The sequence below is a fragment of the Micropterus dolomieu genome, linkage group LG11 (assembly GCF_021292245.1).
Source record: "Micropterus dolomieu isolate WLL.071019.BEF.003 ecotype Adirondacks linkage group LG11, ASM2129224v1, whole genome shotgun sequence".
Lineage (NCBI taxonomy): Eukaryota > Metazoa > Chordata > Actinopteri > Centrarchiformes > Centrarchidae > Micropterus > Micropterus dolomieu.
This window is the reverse complement of record NC_060160.1, coordinates 21,063,987-21,085,823: the sequence shown is the minus strand read 5'-3', so window position 1 is coordinate 21,085,823 and position 21,837 is coordinate 21,063,987. Positions and strand designations below refer to the sequence as shown.

Genomic DNA, 21,837 nt, shown 5'->3' with positions numbered 1-21,837 from the left:
CATGTTTGCGGTCTGTGAATATATTTAATGACATAGACTTTTAAAGTTTCAATTAGCCTAATAATTTAACTAGTGTCGATGTTGTATAAATATGGTTATATTATAGCCTAGTCTTAGAAAACAGGCCACAAAGAGATCATTTTTTGCATTCTAACTATAATGATTGCACTTAAATATGCTAATCAACATTTATGTATAGATATTTTTAATGACCTAAACCGCGAATAAAGCGTTTTTCCTCAAGCATCAAACTCAGCCTTCACTCAAGACAGACTTTTCACAGCCAAGCTGATTGAAATGAAAATATGTGTTTTGGGTTGTGCCCTGTTCAAGGCTAAACATGCTTCACTGTGGGTGGTTGTGTATCGCCGAGGGGGCGGGGTGATGTGTATGGGCGGTGGGTACCGTGGTGGGGTTGTTTTGGGTGGACCGGTCGTTCTTAGTTTGTACCTGGCTAGAAGAGAAGTGCGCAGCAAACATCTCCAATGGGTCCTCAGTACGCACCAAGTCTGCGCTCCCGTCTGACACCTTTGCTACTTTTTCTGCAGATAGGGTTCATTGCCATATATGCCTTTTACATTGAGATCGAAAGCAATGTAAAAGTAGATGGAATTACCTTCAGCAGCTTTTACCCAGGTAAGTAGTGAGTTTGGAGGGGCAGGAGGGAGTGAGACAGTTAGTTGTTGAAATATAGATATTTCATGTTTCATTCGAATATCTACTTCATATTGCTTATTTAGAAAGCATAACAAAGTTATATACTTGAATCCTGGAGTATGGGGAGGGGCTGCAGTTATTACTGTTGGGCACTGATAAGCTCTTACAGTTGCTAGTTCTTTAGGAGCAGATGACTGGGCTTGTCTCCTGAAAATTGGGTGACAGTATTGTATAAGACTGTATAGTGATTCATGTGAGTTTTCAAAACCTACTACTTTATTTCTCTTGCAGAGTTCCAGGATGTGAATGTGATGGTGATTGTAGGTTTTGGCTTCTTAGGCACTTTTCTAGTGCGATATGGTTTCAGTGGCTCTGGGTTCAACCTCCTTGTGGCTGTCATTGCCACCCAATGGGCTATCATACTCAATGGCATTGAGTCCTGGTATCACAGAGGAAAGATCCCGATCAATTTGAGAAGGTCGGTCATCACCTGCGGCATCTGCCACATTTAAAATTTGATGACACACATCTGTTTGAACAAATATCTACTGAATCCATTTGTCCTTAATCAGTATCTACAGCCTGTGGCAAAAGAAAATGCCACTTAAATGAGATGCATTCAACAGCATCAACAACACTTTGAATATATTAGGAACATAATATAGGCTACGTATTTCATAGCTCTAATTTACAAATAATGTTTCAATAAAGCTTAGTAGTTGCTGAGATGTGCACTGCCTCTGCCCTCATTTCAATTGGAGCTGTGATGGGGAAGACCAACCCTGTGCACCTCATCCTCATCGCCTTGCTGGAGGTGTCAGGGTTTGTGCTGAATGAATGGCTCCTCCAGACTCTGCTGAAGGTAAGCACCTTTGAATCCTGTGTTTCACCCTTATATTAATTCTTCAGTACATTCTACTTGTGTTAGATCTTTGTTGGACGTTTGCTCATATTTATGGTTTTCTAACTCTACAGGTCCAGCCTCTGAACGGCATCATGCTGCTTCACATCTTTGGGGCCTTCTTTGGACTCATGCTGACCTGGGTCCTGCATAGGAAAGGATCGGAGCAGCGTTTTGAAAAAGAGAAATTTGACAGCAAAACTGGATTATTCTCCACATTGGGTAAGTAGGCTATTTTTCTGATGTTACCTTTAAAGGTAGGATGGTGCAGCAAGTGGGATGGCTATACTTCCACTGGACATTTAAGATCAAAACCCTTCACTAGAGCAGAGTCTCAATAGAAATCCTCTGTTCTCTAGGCACTGTGTTTCTCTGGATGTTTTGGCCCAGTTTTAATTCAGTCCTTGTGGACAATCGCACACCTGGGACAAAGCTGGCGGCCATATGCAGCACCTACCTTGCCTTGGCTGTCAGTGCTGTTACAGCAGCTGCCGTGTCCGTGCTCTCCAGTCCCAAGGGAAAACTCCACCCGGTAGGATATGACACTTGATTTGTTAACACAACATTATACTCTATCATGAACAGAGTCATATATGGGCTGGAGTGAAAGGACTCCTACCTGTTACCATGGAAGCCACCCAGAACATCTAATCAATCAGTACAGTTGGTAGCATGACATATGATTTAGCCTATAATGGGGCATATATCTTCACTCCTCCGTTAGATCCATATGCAGTCATGCATGCTTGCTGGCGGTGTTGCTGTTGGGGTTTCCATGTCGGCGGTTCATCAGCCATGGGAGGCCATGACAATTGGATTCACTGCTGCAGTTGTATCAACCATTGGGTTCCGGTATCTCAAGGTTTTGATCCCCACATGTACACATACCCCTTTTGATGAAATAATCTTCACACCACAGGGGCTCATAAACTCTTTATTTTCCAGATCCACATGCTGTTTGCATTTCAGTGCCATGACACCTGCGCCATCTTGAGCACACATGGACTCCCTGGTCTACTGGGATGGCTAGCACATCTCCTCATACAGATTAAAGACGATCACACAACGTAAGAATGCAACCGTCACATGACACACCCACACGCACAAAAAAGTGACACCCTGTGTAACTGGTCCTTTGTTTCGTAGGGCAATCCGGTTTGCTGTATTTCACATTTATACTCTTCTGATCACCATCACTCTAAGTCTGTCCATGGGAATCATTACAGGTGAGCTTTCTCTCTAGTAAAGTTTCTATTATCAACAACCTGGCACAAGACAGAAAGTCCATTTTCAAGTATTCTATAGCAACAGATCCACTAACAGTGTCATTTGACAAAACATAAGCATTTTACTTGAGGTTTTCAGTATTTTAGTGAAATCCAGCTTTTTATCCTGCAACAATATACAGGTTGACAACCACAGATGTAGATGAATACCATATTACACAGTATGTTTTCCATTTGTGAGCTTTCATAATGACTTATATTTATAGGGGTCATACTCAAGTGGAAGTTCTGGAGACCACCCCAAGACAAGAAATGTTTTGACGATCAGGCTTTCTGGGAGGTAGGCAATCAAGTCTTTTATATTCTTACAACCAAATGTCCAGCAGAAGATAATTCTATATTTGCATTGAAAAGATGCTATTTATTCTAATTGTATATAGTGATAATAAAAAGTAACACACTTGACATTACTTGGTTTTTGTTGTGCTATACCTCAACAAGGTGAATTCATAAAAAACATTTTCATGTTTTGCAGTTTCCCCATCAGGCAGTGCGCAAATAAGAACACGGAGAAAGAAGAAGACTGACCCTGGAAGTGCAAACTATTTTTGGTGTTCATTCATGTCAATGTATATAGTTTCATACACTTATTCGTACTTTGTGCAAAGTAGCTCGATGTTTTTATATGTGCAAGAGTGGGATGAGGGGGGTAAAAAAACAAAACAAAAAAACAATCAATATGGAAGCATGAATATAAGACTAATTTATTAGACACATGGTTCGGATGTTATACAAGCAAATGAACAAGTGTTACAGTCAAATACAAATATCCAGTACACATACAACATCCTACAGTTTTGAAACCTTCATGTCAGCAATGTGAGCGAATAAACCTTCAATAATGAATCTAGATAACTGCCAAGTTTCAGAGCTCACGTTGTGTTATTTCAGGAAAAATACAAACAACCCCATATGGTTACATTCAGTAAATGTGTACAGTATTATGAATTATTGCCCTCAATATGTACCATGTTATTTTCACTTAAGACACAGTTCAAAGTAAAGGATGCCATAGAAGTAAGGATACCCAAAAGAAATTTGGACAGTTGATTTGTTTTGTTTTTATATACACACACATTGTAAACCATTATAACAACATGGCTACACAGTCTGGGTGCAAACAGACACATTTAAAGATGTGCCACTGCCACAAAATATTCAAACTTTCAAGGAACCTATGAAAATTTGTGCTTAGTTATGATTTAGCCATTATACAGCAAACAATATAAATTAAACATGATAATTTGAAAGCTAAAAAAGTTTATATATAATGTGAATAGCCACTAAAGCATATTGTGTAATACAATATAGAAGGCAGAGTTGTACAGTGGACATAAAGACACACAGAGTCCATTACTGCCACAGATCCTCTGTACGTCCGAACTTGAAGACCAAACCCCTAATAGAAAAATGAAAGGAAGTGTGAGAAAAATGTTTCCACAAATTGCCTGTGCTCAAGTGTAAGCATGGGTTTGACGTAAGACGCCGCTGAGGACTGTTAACTTACCCAAAGAAAATGAACGCATTTTGGAAGAAAACAGCAATACCAGGGTACACAACAGGCTTTTCTGCAAAAGACAACAGATTTACAGGTTACAAAATTACATAATACAACATTTAGAAAATAAGCTTTTCATGACTGGACTGTGCAACATTTTGCTCACCATAGACATTGCAGCATATGTATATTTAATTATTGCATCATACTCTTTAGTCTCTACAAATTTTTTTACAACACACTTGTTGCTAACTGAGCGGCCAGGGCAAGTTGCTAACCAGACAAACAGGACTTACGAGGCACTACGAATCCTCCAAACAGAATCCACATGGAGGCAATGAGGGAGCCAAAAGCCAGCATGAAGCCAAGGAAGAGCCACACTCGAGCGCCTGCAAGCAGAGATAAGAAAGGGTGGGTTTCTGGGTGACCACACACACAGCACTTCTTTTTGGGTTTGTTTTTTACTGCATGTACGTTGTAATGTTAATGTTAACACATGAAAACAGCCCCCAAGGAGAAAGTTATTTGTATCCTGTAAAACTTTGATTAATAGCACAGGTTTTAATTTGCTAATATCCCTGAATTGACCCTGCCTATATTTGGGACAGGCGTCCATATCGGACAAGCCTTTAATTTCTTTCGCACAAAATTGTATAAAAATGAAATAACATATCAATTACAAATCATTCATTTGATCTAGCTCTAACAGACAGCTTACGAACTTTTAATTTATAGGTAGCAAGGTAATGAAAACAAGCATTTCCAACAGCAGGTGCAGGATGCAGTGAAAAGTGTGATAGAAGTTAGCAGACAGTGAGCGAAGTTTTCACAACTTGGAGTAATTATTGTGAAAAGCCATTATGATTCTTTTGATCCGTGGACCCTTATAGACTAAAGGAATAAAAAAAAATGAAATCGAGGAATGGACACATTTGGACTGCACTTTGACATTTGTCATTTTGTGTGCTTCAACTACGGATAACAGCTCTCTGTGAGCCCGTTCCGTTCTCTGCAGGCTATGTTGGAGCACTTCAGAATAAGAGCGTTTTGCCCGTCTGATTTTGCTGACATATTCAGATTTTGCTTATTTGTTCAGTTGTCCTTGATTTTTATGCTTCTGTTATGGTTAAGTAGGCTACGTAGTTAAATTGTCTGTTTTAACTGTGTTTATTGTTAATGTACGATCGTGAGTCAGCAAGGTGTGCGTTTTATTTTGAAAATCAAACAGATTCTCTATGCGGTTCTGTGTCTGACTTAAGCGGGAAGCTTTAAGTCAGTGATCTGATGCGAACGCGGAAGTTCCTGAAACCTGCATTCTATCGAACGGCCAGCAGGGGCGACTCTTCTGGTTGCAAAAAAAAAAGTCCGGCTCCATTAGAGATAATGGGAAAATGACCCTACTTCTCACCTGAATAATTACCTCAGTAAACACTTTCATAATGAGTTTATGGTTTCAGTCACTAGTTTAAAGTCTTCTTCAATACAAAATGATGTTGATTTAGTAAATAATGGTCCCATTTATTTTAAAATAGACAGAGTATGTTTCAGGGCGGGATTATCTATGATTGACAAGTCGTTACCATGGCGAACTGTCAATCCGGCTAGAGCCAACTCGTACCTTCGGCACTTTGTAAATTTAACCAGCGCCGTTGAAAAAGCTTATTAGGAGTTGGCTGTTGACTTTCTTTGGTGAGTACATTTAGTTTTAAGACTGTTGTTCGCTAGACAAAGTTATCAGCCCTGTTAAAATGACAGTTAACGTGAGTTACAGTTGCACCTAGCTAAGCAAGTTAGCTAGCTAGCTCCGCACATGGCCGTTAGCTCCGCCGTATCGTCACTTCTGGGCATTTCCTGGTTGCAAAAGCTCACAGGACAGCGACCCATCGGCCAAACTCGAGGCTTCAAAACGGCAGTCCACAAACCAACGGGTGATGTCACGATGACTACGTCCATTTCTTATATACAGTCTATGGTCTGACTCTCTGCCTGGTTCATCTGCTTTGTGCTGCTTGACATGGCTTGTCTTCTGTCAAAAATAGACTAGCAGTGAATATTGAACTTTAGCAAAACTTCAATAAAGAAAATGTAAACAAAAAAAAAACAATCAGAACATCTGGCAGAAAAATCGCAATTAGATATTTTCCCTAAATCGTTCAGCCCTATTTGGATCTCACTCAAATGTCATTCCATGCTTCCTTACAGTTAAGATAAACAAAAACAGGATTTATTCATCTCGTATCGTGCCTAACTGTAATGGATCATAACATATAGGACATGGAATTAATCTGCAGATGCTCTGGTCCAAGTTGAGACTGGCAGAGATAATGAGAAACCCGATGTGACAGTATTAAAATATCCAGTGAGGAAACCATCATTATGAAGGGGAAATGGTGAAAGTGTATACCATCATACACACCTGTCTGTCCTATGCAGCCTTCGCTGTAACTGTCTCCCCTCACTTGGCCATTTGAAACAGCATTTATCCTGGACAGGTCAGATGAGATAGAAAATGATTTCAAACGTATCAGAAGCTGCTTAGCAAGTTACTATAACCTGATTGTTTCCGAAGCATTCAGCCCCAAGTCATGACCCTCTTCAGCAGATGGCGTTGCTTAGTTATCATGGAGATGACTTAGTCGTTATCATGTGACCTAAATATGGAATTTCAAAGCATGTGATAAGACCTGTTTGTGAACCCCGGACCAAAACCATTCACAGCATGGACTGTGAAAGATTCAAAGTCATAAACCAGGAGTCAGAAGATTAAGGAGGCCATCCACATCCAACACCAGAGAGACCATCCTTGAACAGAGACTGGGGTAACGACCTCCCACCTTCCCAATATATCACCACCAGTTATCACATGACTGAAACTCTATACTTATGTCACATGACAACCACTATAGCATTTCCATTACAAACTCCATACTTTGAGGAAGGCCTGGAAATTGGGCTTTAAGCTTAAAAAACATCAAACTATTAAACCTTGTGGCGAGAGTTTTTGAGACAAACTGAAGAATCTAACATTTCCTGTGACGGTAACTGTCAACAAGCCTGACTTACATGAGAAACGCCACTGTAGCGATGACCCCACAGGTGTGATAGGCATGATGAAACTCTCCCTCGTCAGGATATTTCACTGCTGCATCAATGATGATCCACCAACCAGTGAAGAACTGCAACAAGATCCACAGCTAACTTTCAGTGGCAAGTATGAACATGCACGTCAGCAAAAGTGTAATAAATCTACATCTTGTCTGCACTAATAATTAACTTAGTAACTAGAGGCAAAGAACCAAGGAACAAAAATTAGAGTAGCCTACATTTCCTGCAAAAGACCAGTCTATCTGACCTTAATTGAGAAAATCAGAGGCATACCAAAACTCCAGCAGCTATCGATGCGATGCTGTTTCTTCTCTCACCCCAGTCCACATTGCACTCGCAGTCTCCGCACCGGATTCCGTCCAGAAACCCCGACATGACTCTGGGAAAGGGCGTTAGGTTCAGCAATGCGTAGAAGTGAAAACAACACCAAAAACTTTATAGAAATACCCAGTCATCTCGACAACACATATGTTCGTTACATACAATCTAGTTGCCAACTTATTTTGCTCCTCAAACTGATGTCAGAACTCTTAAAAAAAGGTTTCGTTACATGTTTGTGCGCAGTCGCTGTTGCCTTAACGTTACTGTCAGAATGATGCTCATATATCACGCACCAACTATCAATCACCAAGTCACCCACATCTTTACAGTAAAGCGCTGTGACATTTAACTTACTCGAGAACAAGGCTGTCGAGGTATCCACTATATAGTTGTAAAAACATAAAGTGTGTTCATACAGTAGATAAAAACAACGCGGATGTGTCGTCGGATTCTTTTGTTCATCGCTTTGGCACTAGCAAACATTTCCTTGAAGGTTTGTGCTCGCTACGAAGTCGCGAAAAATAAAAGCATGACTGAGACGACAACGGTAGCACCAAGCAAAAACACACTCTCTAACAGCATTACTTGACTGTAATGTCACATTCAAAGGGATTCTTACCTTTTTTTTCGGTTTTTGATCTGGACCCCCTAGGTAAATCCGACTTAGCTTCCCAAAGAGCTTGGTCATGCACATGCGCAGTTCATCCACACCCATTTGATGAGGGAACCTCGGAGACGCTGTTGATATTGGTGCCTTCCGGTGTTGTGGGAAAAATGGCGGCTTGTTCGACACCACAAGCACATAGCCAACTTAAATAGTTCTATAGTTGGTAACTTTATGTACGGTACGGAAATTAATACGTTCATAAACTTATATATGACATGTGGGTAGCGCCACTAGATAAATGGTTCGTACTAAAAGCTATACATTTTAAAACAACGTACTGCCTGCGCATTTTCTTCAGTTTGATACAACTATCTCGTTATTAATATATCAGATAACTATGTTACAAACACCCACCAAACTATACACAACCGACTTCGTAGTTAATTACTTCCAACGAAAATCCTTTAAAAATAAAAATAGCCGCGCACAAATAGTATATACGGTTCATTACATTGAAGGTACGAGCTTAGCACTAGTTCATGAAGGGAGCGCGGTGGGTGAGCATTTTGTAGAGATCGTCTACTTTCACATTTACTTCTGACGATTTTGCTTTATTACTGCAAAACATGCTGGACTCGGGCCTGAAAAGAATACACGAGTACATTTGTCACGAAACTAGTATATTTCTAAGCACAAGGAAAACACAATAAATACGTAAATATAAATAAAATTATATTATAATAAAATAGTTATAAATATGAGATATGAGATGAGAATTGACATTTGTATATTTATTGCATTTCTTTAAAGTAATGAAATGGACAGCTGGTTCAAACACTTAAATTACTGTACAAATTAACTGACTGCATGGTGTATAATTAAAATACACTATACAGTACTGTATATAAAATATTGCTAACTTTAGTTCAAATTATAATCAGGCTATAGCCTAAAACAGTATTATTGTGCTCTTTACAAATACAGTAATGTCAGTTGTGCAAATAGGCTGCTCAGCCTCAGCGTGGCGGTTGTTTGTTTGAGTTCATATCTACAACAGACCTGTGATCTATCAATTGTTGAAGAAATATTGTGAGCCAGGCTCCAGGTGTGAACAAGTTTTGGAGACGGATGAACCCTTCACAGAGCATGGGTTATTGAGCCTGGCCGAGCAGATACAGTGCCAGCATATATAACAAGTGAATATGGCGAATGCAACAACAAATCTGAAGGATTTTTATGTTTCTGTCTTTCCCCTAGTTTCCTGTGTGTTTCCCTATTAGGTTATCTTTAGAACAACACCTCTAGGCTATCTGATGATGTTTATTCTCCAATGTTATATCATATTGGAATCTACAGTATATCCAAGAGTTGTCCTCTCTGTGGAGTCTGTAAGTTATTGTAAACATTATTATAAGACTCAACCGTGTAAGATTCACAGAGAACGATATATGCTGGCCTGACACCCGAGCTACTTTCTCTACCTTAACTGTTGCCTCCCTAACAAGGAAAGTTATGAGAGAAATAACTAGAGCTGGAAGTCAATGAACACCTGTAGGGTCAGCTTATGACTCCAAGCTAGACCTGTCTTTGTTGCATCAGCCTCTAAGAATATTCTATAACAATGACAAACTAGTAGCACAAACATATTCATAAAATATTTAAATTTCTTCCACATGTTGTCATATATACGAAAAGACCCAAAATGAACCAACTATAAGCTGACTTCTTGCTTACCATAAGCAAATTATTTAAACATCATGTGTATAGGAATGATTCTGTTCCACGCTTTTTGCTGTATGCTCTGATGGGAGATTTGTGCCTGAAACATCATGTGTCTGTCACATGGTGTCTTCATGCCTGCTGCTGAAACTTTTATTATTCAATGGTAATCCCCGCAGCTGTGAACAGAGCACTATAGAGAACACATGTGGAGCTGTATCATCTTTATCGTGGACGATTACATGCAGTAGACATTCATGACAGATATTGGCATATAAAGATATAAAGTATCAAATTAGTAGTCTATATAAAAATGTTTAGCATCATAATTTGAAATGAGCATTTAAGCACTTGTACAACTACTTTACAGCGGATACATTTGAAAATGCCATGCAAGCCATGACATAACGTCAGAAGGGCAAGTACAAGATGACCAACTATCTTAAAAGACTCCAAGCAACTGCAAGGCTACAGATATGGACAGAATGATGACACCAAATAATCCAATGTAGCCATAGGCACCATTCATCCTCTTGCTTGGATCTGGAATAAAACATAAAACAGGACAATGCTAACTTTCAAAGCAGGTTTATATCAAACAACAATGAATACAATGCACACTGGTTTTAAATTCTGAACACCTAATATTTTGCAGATGCATTAACAGTGTATTCCTTGATCTGAAACCAGGTAACTTAAACAATTACCAAAATTTAGACCTCACAGACGTATGTATCTAATCTCTTCCATTACGTTATGCTATTTTTTGTAAATTATTAAACAAAAGTAGGTGAGGGGCAATAAAATTGCTCAGACAAGCCCTATACTGTCACCTCTGTGACACCTGGACTGCAGCCTTTCCACTTTTATTGCTACAATGTTATGAGCATTATATGAAGAAATTAAAAATTAATTCTTCCCTTCCAAGACTGAATTAAACTGTTCAGTAATGGAATTGTATCACCTAGGCCTACCTAATTTCTAGCAGTGCAGTGGTAAGTCAGTCAGTGATCAGTACAAAGCAGCCACCAGTAGGCTACAAGTGATTATACTACCTATTTTTTTCCTTAAGAGCTTCTATATGGTATTATATATAGTATATGTAAATAATGTCTTTTAAATTGATTATGTGTTTAAACCCTATTTGACATAAAAATAGTGGGTGAACTGAGCTTTGGTGCTTTTGTCCTCCATTGTCCACATTACATTAACATTTTGCCAGGCTTACCTCCTGTGTAGTAGCCCCAGGCATAGGAAAACCTGCTGGTCACCCAAATAGCACCCAACACAGATGCTGATAACTGGGATTATGAACAAAGAAAAAAAGCATTACAAACAGCAGGGAAATACAGTTTGGTGAAAATATGCTTTATCACTGTGACACTGACTTTTGGCCTTTTTATCTTCTGTCAGGGAATTTATGCCAAAGATCACAAGGACTGCTTGCCCCTCCCACATGTTTAACCAATCAGTGGCTATTTGTAATAAAATATACATACCGGATAGACAAGAGCTGCAATGGTCTGGAAAACAAGCCACTGAGGGTAAACCTCGAGGGTGTTCTGATGGGCTCTCTGGATACAGTTGAAAACCTGCTCCTTGTCGCTGTACATGGTGGGATACTGCAAAGTAGCCAGAGACACGGACTTATGACGCTTCCAAAACACTCATAAGCGTCCAGTTTTAACTTTACCCCTATTTGTTTTCAGTCTTTTCCACTACAGTGAAATTTCACCTAATGTTACCTTAACGTCGTACTTCTTCCTGGCACCTCCGACTTTGACTGCTAAATACCCCAGCATAATCCAGCTGTACAGGTAGGTAAATATGACATATCCAAAGCTGGACGGCAACACAGACAGAACGTCCATCTCTCCACGATAGTTTCTCCTGCGTTGATCAAAGGACAGAGACGAGCAACCAACACGATAAGCGAGGTTATATATTAATGGCCCACTGGATAAGCAGGAAGCAACAAAGTAAACTCACATAAAAGATCGCGAGATCGCTTGCCTGATTTGGTTGCATTTAAAGGGCAATACCACAAATATTTTTTGTTGCATAATCAAATTCAGCCCACAATTCCCCCATCTTACGTCCCTCAATAATTGTAATCATCATCATCATCATCATCATCATCATCATCATCATCATCATCATAACAATAAGCATATTCAGCATAATAACTAAAATGTTTAATTATTTATGTTTAGGCTTAAAATTAAAGAAAGTTTAAATAATTACTAATGCTGTATTGTCTGAGGTATATGGATTGTGAATATTATTAATTTCATGTAGCCTATATGTACATTTTATTTTTCTACAATTAAAACTGATTGATTGCTCAGGGTCTCTTTCTCAAAAGACTATGATTTTTTAAAAACGCTGTCTGAAATGCAGGTCAGCTGACGAAAAAAGGAAATTCTTCTGTTTTCTTATCTATTACATATAGTCTATGGTTTGCCCATACTAATGTGCATTAAATTGATTCATTGTTAATGGTATTGTATATCTGCATTTTTAAAACACAGATTGTGTTCCCTCACTCCATCAGTTTTGTCAAATCAAGACGACTAGTCTCAGCTGGGGAGAGCACTAGCTTTAAGTATAGACTGTATATAAGAGGAGATGGTAGCCTTATGGGAAGCCATAGACTGTATATAAGAAGGGTAGCCCATATAAGGATGTTAGGTTAACTGCGGCTTCACTTGCAGCCACCATCATATGCATCCTTTGGACACTATTCGATCTGTCTATTGTTTTTCTTTATAGTGTGGAGGTTATATAGCCTATGTGTTCTGTATATGGTAGTCTCTGTCTGATTTTATTATTGTATGACTAAGCACATCGTGAGCAATGTACGATCCAGAGTCAAATTCCTCGTATGTGTACACATACCTGCAAATAAAGCTGATTCTCAAACATGCCTACTGATCATACGGTCTATGATAGGAAGCTACTGATGCATGCGTTACTACATGCTTTTTCTTATCTCCACTATGTGGGACATATAATATATGGATTCACAACAGGTGTGAAGAAACAACAGACAGTGAAGGTTTTTTCAGCATTATAGCACATTTTCTTTTCTTCTTCTGTTTTGGAAAAGTGGATCCAACCTCTTCTGCTTCTCTGCTGGTTTCTGTCGGGCCAAATGATTGGATTGCTTTGAACAACTCCGAGTCTGAACGAGCCGATGTGGTATCGGCTTCCTTAATTCCCTAAACCAGGTAGATATTAGTAGATAATGAGGGTACATGGGGTCGCTTTTGGATAATAAATATTGTGGAAATTAAAAAGTAATAACTTTAGCCCAGAGCGAATGAACTCGATTCATTCGTACCAAACAGTCATTAAGACCGCGACTCATTCAAAAGAACCAAATCGTCCGCAACATCACGTGAGTGGAATTTTCCAGAGACGCTTAAAGCCAGTTGCTCCACCGACCTCTCCTTCATTCGAGGGACGACGGCACGAGCTACAACTTCGAAGAGGAGAGAGCAACATATTTATGATTTACAAGTTAATGTCTGGTGATCTGTTTTAGAGGACGACTTTCTCGACATACATCGTTTATTTCGACGTTATCAGAACAAAGGATTCAATTCGACCTGGTAAGAAATACGTCAGCTAAGTTAGCATTAGCGTTACTTTGTTTTGCCAATCTACAATTACGTGTAAACGTCGCTTTTAATCTGCTTTTGCGAATATTAAAGTGTTGCACATGTAGTTTTAATTTTTTTTGTCAATAGTGTTTTCATCATAAACGTAACAATTGAGTATTAACTCATTTGGAGTGACAACGAACTTTAGCACAAGCTAGTCAAGCTATCTTTAGCTTGCGTCATTGTGGAAATTTCCAGAAACTGCAGTTACACAACAGCCGAGTTTCAGCAACGTTGCTCGCTAGGGGCAGCACTGAGAAAACAACTTATGTGCAGCCACAGGCTTAAACATAGACAGACAGGTGTGGCAGATTATGAAAGCACTTCTTTAAAACATGTAATGACGCACGTTATTGCTATTAGGCCAACATGGAGTCAGTCCATCAAAGGTTTACTAATTACTGTTAAAAATTTATTCTCGAAATACTTACGCAGACTTTTGTATCCATTTCAGCCTGTGCCAGAAAGCAAGACAATGGCCAAGGGAAAAGACACTCTCTCTGACATGGCCCAAGCTCGTCAGAGTGACGGCATCCATGTCATCTTTGACCAGGACAGCCCTGCGTCTTCTCGCTCCAGATCCAAGAGCAGCGGCCGCTCCTCCGTCTCTGACCGCTACAGGGGACGTGACAGCCACAGGGGACGTTATAGGTCTCCATCTTCCTCAACATCATCTTCATCCAGCAGCAGGTCCTCCTCTCGCTCCAGGTCCCGCTCTCACCCTCGTTGCCACAGACGCTCATCCCGCTGTCGCTGTGACGACCATCACAGATATGGCCGTGGCCGTTACCGCCACTCCCCAGCACACCACCGCAGGGCCCAGTCTCGCTCCTGCAGCCGTTTACCCACATCAGACAGGTACTCGCGCCACAGACGTTACAGGTCCCGTTCCAGGTCTTCCAGCCCTTGGTATAGGACGGCAGCGAGGCGGTTTACCCGATCCCCACCCAGAACCTACAGGAGCCGCTCAAGGTCCAGATCTTCAGGTCGATCTGTCAGTTTGAGTTTGGATGGTAAGTTGACTTGATAAAACAAGGAATAGTAACTTATTGCTCAGAGGCAGATTTTGAAGCTGGCAAATATCGAATTATATAATTTAAATCTTCTCTCAAAACTTGTCTGTGTTCCCCAGATAAAAGGGAACTCCTCAAAGCTGCAAAGGCCAATGCTATGAAGATCCTAGGAGTGGAGAAGCTGGAACTTCCTGAGAGTGTGAAACCGCTCCTGTCAGAGCAGCTGGAGTCCAAATGGGTGGCACCGCCAGAGGTGAGGGTGAGGCAAGACCCTGAAAGGACTTTGTCACAGGTGGGTCTTTTGAGAGTGAATGTCAGTTTCACAAGGAACACATCACACACTACAGATCAGGCTTGGTTGTAGATACAAGGTATTTTTTTTTTTTTTTTTTTTTCCCCTTCCTTCTATCATGGACTACATGTAAATTAGAGGGTGTTGGGAATGTTGGATAGCTAGTCATTTATCATACCACACAAAAAATGCACTGATCATTAATGCATCTTTACCTCATGGGTAATGGACTCACAGTATTGTATACAGTGTTGTGTTGAATTTCCTGTCTTGTGTTAACCTTTGGACCCCTGAGGGAACACACATACTCTCTGTATTTATTCCTGTCTTCATAGATTACATGACAGTGGTCTCCTTCACTCATCGGCACCTGGGATTAAAGGGCTGTCATGTGACTTGGGTGACGACAATGTGTTTGTGTGAAAGGTTAATCGAACTCTTGTAATGTTCACAATGTTTTAGCTTAGCAACTAGAGGTTTGCAGTTAAGCACACACAATGTAGATTACATCACATTTTAGATATGATGCACAGAGTCCAGACAAATGCTAACTACACACATAGATGATGCAAAGGAAATTCAGATTGTATTACACTGACTCCACTTTATAGAGATAGGCAGTAGAATTTTGACATTACAAATGTATTTATGTTTGCAGTTGAAATGGGTCGTTATTTAGCAGAATCCTCCACTTGCTGATGGAGCGCAGGCGTGTGGACTGCATTATAGTGACTATTCCTCTCAAGAGCTAAAAACAGATGAAGAACACCTCTCCGTATGTCAAAGATAAGTTGGTACATGAGCCGTGTGCTGAGGGGCTGGGAAACCTACGTCGCCATCATTCTGCCACTGTAGACAAACATCCTTTTTACTTTGATATACCTTTTTGCTTTTATTGTTAAGGTCTGTCCTTGATGCATTCATTTAATTGTCGAGCCTAGCCTTTTGGGGGGAGGGTGCATGAGAGCTACAGTTTGTTGAAGCTAACACTTAAAAATTAATCTAAGCGATAGAAGTGCTATACTAGTAATGGAAGCTATAATCTACATATGAACTTCACAAACTGTCAAAGCTCACTTGACAATCAGTTTTACACAGCCGAAACTAACTACCGGTTTCTTCTTCTTTTTACAGAGCAGTGATGTGGAGCCTGATATGTCCAGCCCAACGATGTCCCCAAAAAAGATTTCTTTCAGCATTAATGTAAGTGACTTAATTTGCGTTTTCCCCCTAAAGTGTTTGTTTAGCAACCAACACTGCTTTACATCACCATAAAAACACTTCTAACATCTGTCCTAATCTTGTCCCCTTAGAATTCTGTGGTCAGACCTGCAGTGGCAGCTCCGTCCTGTGCTAAGGTAACTCCAAGAGTGGACATCTATGAAAGCAGGAAGCCCTATGGCCACTGGATTCCTGTGAAATCTGGCCAAACCAACGCACGCAAACACACATACTCCACGTCACACTAGTGTGGCAGAGTACATGGACACTGTAAATACTGTAAATATTTTGTACATGTGTTTCATGGTGGTTTTCTTTCAGATAAGTCAGAAGAAGTGACGAGTTCTTTCAGGTGGGATTTTTTTTTTTCCCTCTACCTTTTTGTTGTGTATTGAGATCTTTTCTGGATTCAATAAAGATTTATTTGATAAGAGTGGGGGTTTTTGTTTTTACTACTTTCATAAATCACTGAGGTGCACTCCATAACTCCATTAAGAGCTTGAAAACCTGAGGGGAAGTTTCCAATAGTCATCAGATACTAAATGTAGAGGAAAACGTAACTATTCATACAGCAATACTACTAGTTGGGTACTAGAGCAACGTAAATGGTGTATTCAGATATTCCAGTGGGGTAAGGAAGGGTACATGATTAAGGGTGCCTGAATACACAACGTTAAAGTTGCGATTAAAGTCAATGTGGTGGAAAATGTCAGCTGCAATTTTTGATGACCACATGGTGCCAGTATTATGCATGATTAATGTTTTCACAGATGTTAAATAGATGGGTGGATGCAGTTGCCTCTTTCCAGACCTCTGAATCATCTCCAATTTGTGTGGTGATTTAAATGAGGTGTCACAAAATGGCAAAGTCGTTGATGCAGTGGCCCCAAAAGATTAAAATTATGATCCATACATTGCTGTATTACAGTACTGAAGTGTTGAAAATAAGAAACCATGATATCTCAGACAGTAGAGTCCACAGTAGAGCCACACCGTTCTCATGATTTGTAGTTGGCTCTGCTCTCTGGATCAAATTGTGCAGTAGCCTTTTTCATGGAAGACATTTTGACATGTCACAGTAGGAAAAGCACTGGTGTAAATAAAATTAATCATGGCTGAATTCCATTTAGCCTCAGGGACCTGTTATAGTGCATTATTGTGCTTACTAGGACCCATGAATAGAGCAGGGTCATTAATTACACCTGTGTTTTTCCTACTATGACAAAACAAAATGTCGGCTGCAAATAACAAACCACGTCTAGGAATCGCTGCCCCAGTCACCATCAGCTATCTGCTTCCACAAGATTTGAACATGTTCCTTCTTGAGTAACCTGATATATTCTGCTGTTGTGGCATCTTACTTACCCTTAAGCTTGTGTGTTTTAATCTTGACGGGTTCTTGGCATATGTTAAAAATACTAGTGAATTATTGCTAGAAGGTAAGTTATCTATTGAGTAATACAATTGAATCAAGATTTTCCAAGCTGATATTCAGATAATGTCACAATCTGATGTAATAAAAGTAAAATCACAGTTTTGAACAGGTCTGGCTGCCAGACTGCGTGTCTCCTGCTGTAAACTGACCTGTAATTCTGATTAATCACTTTGATGGGAGATAAGATACATAGTGCAGTGAGTCTTAGTGGAATCGGAGTAGGAGAGATACTGGAGCAGGGAGATGGGACCGTTTCCTCGATACACAAGAATAATATGCAAACAAAGCACAGTCCTCTCTAGTTTTACCAGGCAGAGATGACAGGCAGGTTTGTATTGTCATTCTCATATGACGCATGGAGTTATGTTTTGTATAGTCCTATATATAAAAAGGAAAACAATTATCACCACTTAGCTTCTTGCAGGCTTTTGTGTCTATGAGAAACTCACCCATTGACAAACGGTTATTTATCCAGACATTTTCTTATGTTTAGCCTTAAATCATACCCATTTTTGCCTCACAGGCAACACTTCAACTGGCACTTGGCCTTCAAAGAATCAAAGTTGTCAGGTTATCTGTGAGACACAACAGTGAATAAGCCAATATCCTCGGGCTGATCAGATAAGACTAGAAAAATATCATGAACCTGAACACTTGATCCACTCCCTAATGGCTCTAGAGCAGAATCAGATATCGAATACCTCCCCCACCCTTCATCAGCAAAACATAAACCAGTTCTTAAACTTTTTCACAACAAGGAGCCCTACACTGACACAAATTAGACCACAGAACCCCACTAGATAAAATTTTGTCTCCCCATGTAATAGGATTTTTGCTTTTAGATGTTTTATTACAGAATGTGTATAAAGGTTGTATAATGAAAAGTTTGTAGTCCCTTTATGCTACACACACAGACCGTAACAGATAATTAGCCTGTGTTAAAATATTGGGATAAAATAAATAACATAAAATAATATAATATATACTATATATATATACACACACACAGGCTGCACTTCTACACCCTGAACGCTCTGCAGTGCATTTTTTGAATTAGCGTCTGGGTTGAATGTGAACAGCAGCAACAAGAGGATAAAAATGTCTTTCAGCTACAAATAAAAAGTCTGACATTTCGAAAACACTGACATTTTTTAGCACCAAGCATCATTGACATAAAACACAAGAGTCCACCTCCTCTCATCTTGTTGGAGTCTTGCGCTGACAGCTCGGAACACGGGGCCGCCCGCTTGATACAGGATGTTGACGGGGCAGGTCTCTGTAATGATCCTCTCTCATATCCGTTGCTTAGGTAACGTGAGTCCCATTTTGTCCTGGACATACCTACATTCTTTCAGTGTTAATTGTGGATGGAATTATAACAATTGATTTCCCTTTTTGCTGGGGACCCCACTATGACAACCATTGACATAAATGTATCATTGTGCCATCCCATAAATTTATTCTGAAAAGATGGACTCATCCAGATTTATTTATATACAGTATCCATCTATATAAAACAGAATATAACTAATTCAACTCTGGTATGACTTTGCCTTCACAGATCAGTGCCTGTAGAGGGTGCAATGCCCCAACATTCACACAGGAATGGTGGACTTGCATGGGAACCTGTTTTCTTGTCTTCTCTCTTCTCCAGTCACAAGGCTTTCCTGCTCATGTCGCAGCTTGGGGCAAGTTGGTTAAACAGAGATGTCGGTGATAGTGGATAAATTGAATTGCTCTATTGTTGGTCCTTGTTTCTATGTGCACCTACACTAAAATTCTTTTGGGCTGGCATCTTCTGCTAAACATGCCCTGAGGTGTGCTGGTAGTTCATTCTCACGCTCAAAATGTCTCCCGTCATGAGACCACACGCAGAACAACCCACAGAAAAACCAACAAGTGTGCAAGATAGCCGGATAATTGGAAGTCGTTTATTTAAAAATAAAGAAGTATAATCATAACTTCTAATGCTGTACAAAGAACACCACACATTACACATCTTACAAATAATTGAATTATCTTTAGGATGGAGAAAAAACAACAAACAAAAAAAAAAAAAACACACCTGACAGTACAAAGTCCATTTTACCTTTTAATACAAATTTTGTATTCCTGTTTTTCTGCAAGAACTGTGAATTGCATCCACGTCTCCTACATGAAGAGAAAACAGAAGCAGTGAACACGTCCACTGAGGAGACTGGACCCACTAGACAGCCGTGCCTCTCTCCAAGTTTTGTTTGATCTCTGCTGTGTATTTGCCGTAGAAACGCTCCGCCTTCTTGTTGAACTTGGCGTTCCTCTCGTTAATGTAGTCGATGTCCGCGTCGTCGTTGTAGGCCCTGCGTCGGCTGTACTTGGCCCGCTTCTCGATCCTGACAATCGCAAATAGAGGCGGCTTAGGGGAGGATTTCACAAGAGAGCATGGCCACTATCCATGGCATATCCAATAACAGTAATTGGCTACAGGCAATCATTTTGGGGGCGGGTTGTATTTAAATTTGGCAAGGAGAGTGGCGATGGAAAACCTAACGCACACATACATACTCAAGAGGAAAATACTGTCAATTTGTGAGCTCCCAGTCTTGATTCACTGCGTCTTCAAAGCATTGTTGTGTGCGTCATACCCTGGCAACGAAATCCTTGTCTAATGCCCCACAGTCCCATCTCTAACACAAGCCTCAGACTGTCCCAAATATAGAACAGCTCACGGAAAGACCAGGGCAATCAAAGGTGAAAGGGACTTCTGTAGCGAAGAATTGATCAGTCTGAAGTAGCAGTCAGTTAAATGTGACACCAAAGTCACCTTTTCATAATTTTATGTTGTGTCTTTATAGTGGCCTCTATAGCACTTTATATGTGGCTTTCATAAGGACTTGCCAAACCATCTACACACACCCACTTACAAAAGCATCACTCCATGCAGATAATAATGAACTGCCTTCTAATCAGGATTTCCACTCTGGGGCTGACTTTCTCATGTCAGATGGGCTCCGATTCACACAAAACATCCCCCTCTTCCAAATTGGCAAAGAGGTCACAGACTCACTTCTTCTACATATCATTTATTACAACTGAGATGGTCTCTTATTCCCAGACCTATCTGCATGCTACGTTTGTGGTAGTGGCAGTGCAGATCTGACTGAACCCACAGTCTTTCTGAGACATATAAAAAAATGTATGTGGGTTGTTCGAATTGCTTAAGCAAATCATAATTAGCAAGGTTAAAATCACACAGGTTTAAATAAAGTCAAGAGGAATATTTTACATATGACTAATATGACCTGCCTTGTGTACAGTTCATTATTTTGTCAAACATCTCCATCATGGGAGGTTAGCCCGTTAGCCCAGTCGAGTGCTTCTTGTAATTTCTCACTGGCAACAGAAGGTTCACCTTAGTGGTCTGCCCAGTGGGCCAGGCTGATACTTAATGGGCAGGCTGAGAGTGAAAATAAATTAATGGATGATCAGGGCAAGATATGGTGTCTCTCTTCTACTGTCTGTTTTTCACTGACTTACTGTTTCTCAACATCTTCCACCATGCGGTCAATGCCGTCCTTTGTGGGGACATGGGTGCCGTGGATCAGGCTATTGGATGTGGGGTGGAAGTCCTCACCACTGTGGAGCACCAGCAAAGCAATTAGAAACACACAAACCACAGATAATCACCATTTTAACATACTTAAAATGGACTTTTCTATCCCATCGTTGTCCCAATGAGAGAAGATAACGTGGCTTCAGGGGAAATGTGTCGCTGCATCTTTCACGGTTCAGCCCACGTCAGCTTTAACAGCGAAAAATCCGCAGGCACCAAACTCTTTAACCTTAGCGTGCATGCCAAAGTTTATTTACAATATAAAAGCTTTAAATTATTTTCGGAGTGTGCAGCTATGTCAACACTAACCCCAGGGCAAATTAGGGGGTACGGAAGTTAACATGCAGAAAGCAAAGCAAATTGTTACTAATTTATTTTACTTCACTAGAAATTTCCCAGTGACTGTCTTAATAGGATCCTTAGAGATGTCCTCATGTATCATTTTTATGGCCCTGTTAGTGGGAAAGCAAAAAAAAAATCTAGAAATAACTTTATTGTTTCGGCTTATAGCCTTCATCGGGGTCT

The 21,837-nt window shown here is 40.1% G+C and overlaps 5 protein-coding genes across 8 annotated transcripts in view; 2 read left to right on the top strand and 3 right to left on the bottom strand.

Moving 5' to 3' along the window:
* The first annotated feature begins 464 nt into the window (after window positions 1-464).
* On the top strand, window positions 465-3,694 carry rhd (Rh blood group, D antigen). Its single transcript, XM_046063060.1, has 10 exons — window positions 465-636; window positions 949-1,135; window positions 1,369-1,519; window positions 1,633-1,780; window positions 1,918-2,090; window positions 2,283-2,420; window positions 2,504-2,625; window positions 2,705-2,784; window positions 3,051-3,124; window positions 3,320-3,694. Exons 1-10 carry the CDS (start codon window positions 486-488, stop codon window positions 3,344-3,346), a joined length of 1,251 nt encoding a protein of 416 aa, XP_045919016.1. The 5' UTR covers window positions 465-485; the 3' UTR covers window positions 3,347-3,694.
* Window positions 3,525-8,546, bottom strand: tmem50a (transmembrane protein 50A). Of its 2 annotated transcripts, none has more exons than XM_046063062.1 (7): window positions 8,388-8,546; window positions 7,721-7,826; window positions 7,406-7,518; window positions 6,759-6,826; window positions 4,639-4,731; window positions 4,352-4,412; window positions 3,525-4,243 (listed from the first exon to the last, which is right to left on the bottom strand). In XM_046063062.1, the coding sequence occupies exons 2-7, from the start codon at window positions 7,820-7,822 to the stop codon at window positions 4,198-4,200; spliced, it is 483 nt and encodes a 160-aa protein (XP_045919018.1). In that variant the 5' UTR covers window positions 7,823-7,826; window positions 8,388-8,546; the 3' UTR covers window positions 3,525-4,197. The 2 variants fall into 2 exon arrangements, with proteins under 2 accessions (XP_045919018.1, XP_045919017.1); XM_046063061.1 differs by lacking the exon at window positions 8,388-8,546 and adding an exon at window positions 8,123-8,303.
* Window positions 8,547-10,303: 1,757 nt separating this feature from the next.
* On the bottom strand, window positions 10,304-12,059 carry mgst3b (microsomal glutathione S-transferase 3b). Its single transcript, XM_046062719.1, has 4 exons — window positions 11,840-12,059; window positions 11,594-11,716; window positions 11,323-11,395; window positions 10,304-10,637 (listed from the first exon to the last, which is right to left on the bottom strand). The coding sequence occupies exons 1-4, from the start codon at window positions 11,963-11,965 to the stop codon at window positions 10,537-10,539; spliced, it is 423 nt and encodes a 140-aa protein (XP_045918675.1). The 5' UTR covers window positions 11,966-12,059; the 3' UTR covers window positions 10,304-10,536.
* A 1,485-nt stretch (window positions 12,060-13,544) lies between these two features.
* On the top strand, window positions 13,545-16,718 carry rsrp1 (arginine/serine-rich protein 1). 2 transcript variants are annotated; one of them, XM_046063247.1, is made up of 5 exons: window positions 13,545-13,708; window positions 14,214-14,772; window positions 14,892-15,025; window positions 16,199-16,267; window positions 16,378-16,718. In XM_046063247.1, the coding sequence occupies exons 2-5, from the start codon at window positions 14,235-14,237 to the stop codon at window positions 16,531-16,533; spliced, it is 897 nt and encodes a 298-aa protein (XP_045919203.1). In that variant the 5' UTR covers window positions 13,545-13,708; window positions 14,214-14,234; the 3' UTR covers window positions 16,534-16,718. The 2 variants fall into 2 exon arrangements, with proteins under 2 accessions (XP_045919203.1, XP_045919201.1); XM_046063245.1 differs by having other exon boundaries at window positions 13,546-13,708; window positions 14,892-15,064.
* A 2,913-nt stretch (window positions 16,719-19,631) lies between these two features.
* syf2 (SYF2 pre-mRNA-splicing factor) overlaps window positions 19,632-21,837 on the bottom strand; it is a 37,520-nt gene continuing 35,314 nt past the window's right edge. For both annotated transcript variants that reach the window (XM_046062756.1, XM_046062757.1), the window contains 2 exons: window positions 21,237-21,335; window positions 19,632-20,092 (listed from right to left, as the gene is read on the bottom strand). In XM_046062756.1, coding sequence (XP_045918712.1) covers window positions 19,927-20,092; window positions 21,237-21,335 — 265 coding nt within the window. In that variant the 3' untranslated portion in view covers window positions 19,632-19,926. The remainder of the gene's footprint in view (window positions 20,093-21,236; window positions 21,336-21,837) is intronic.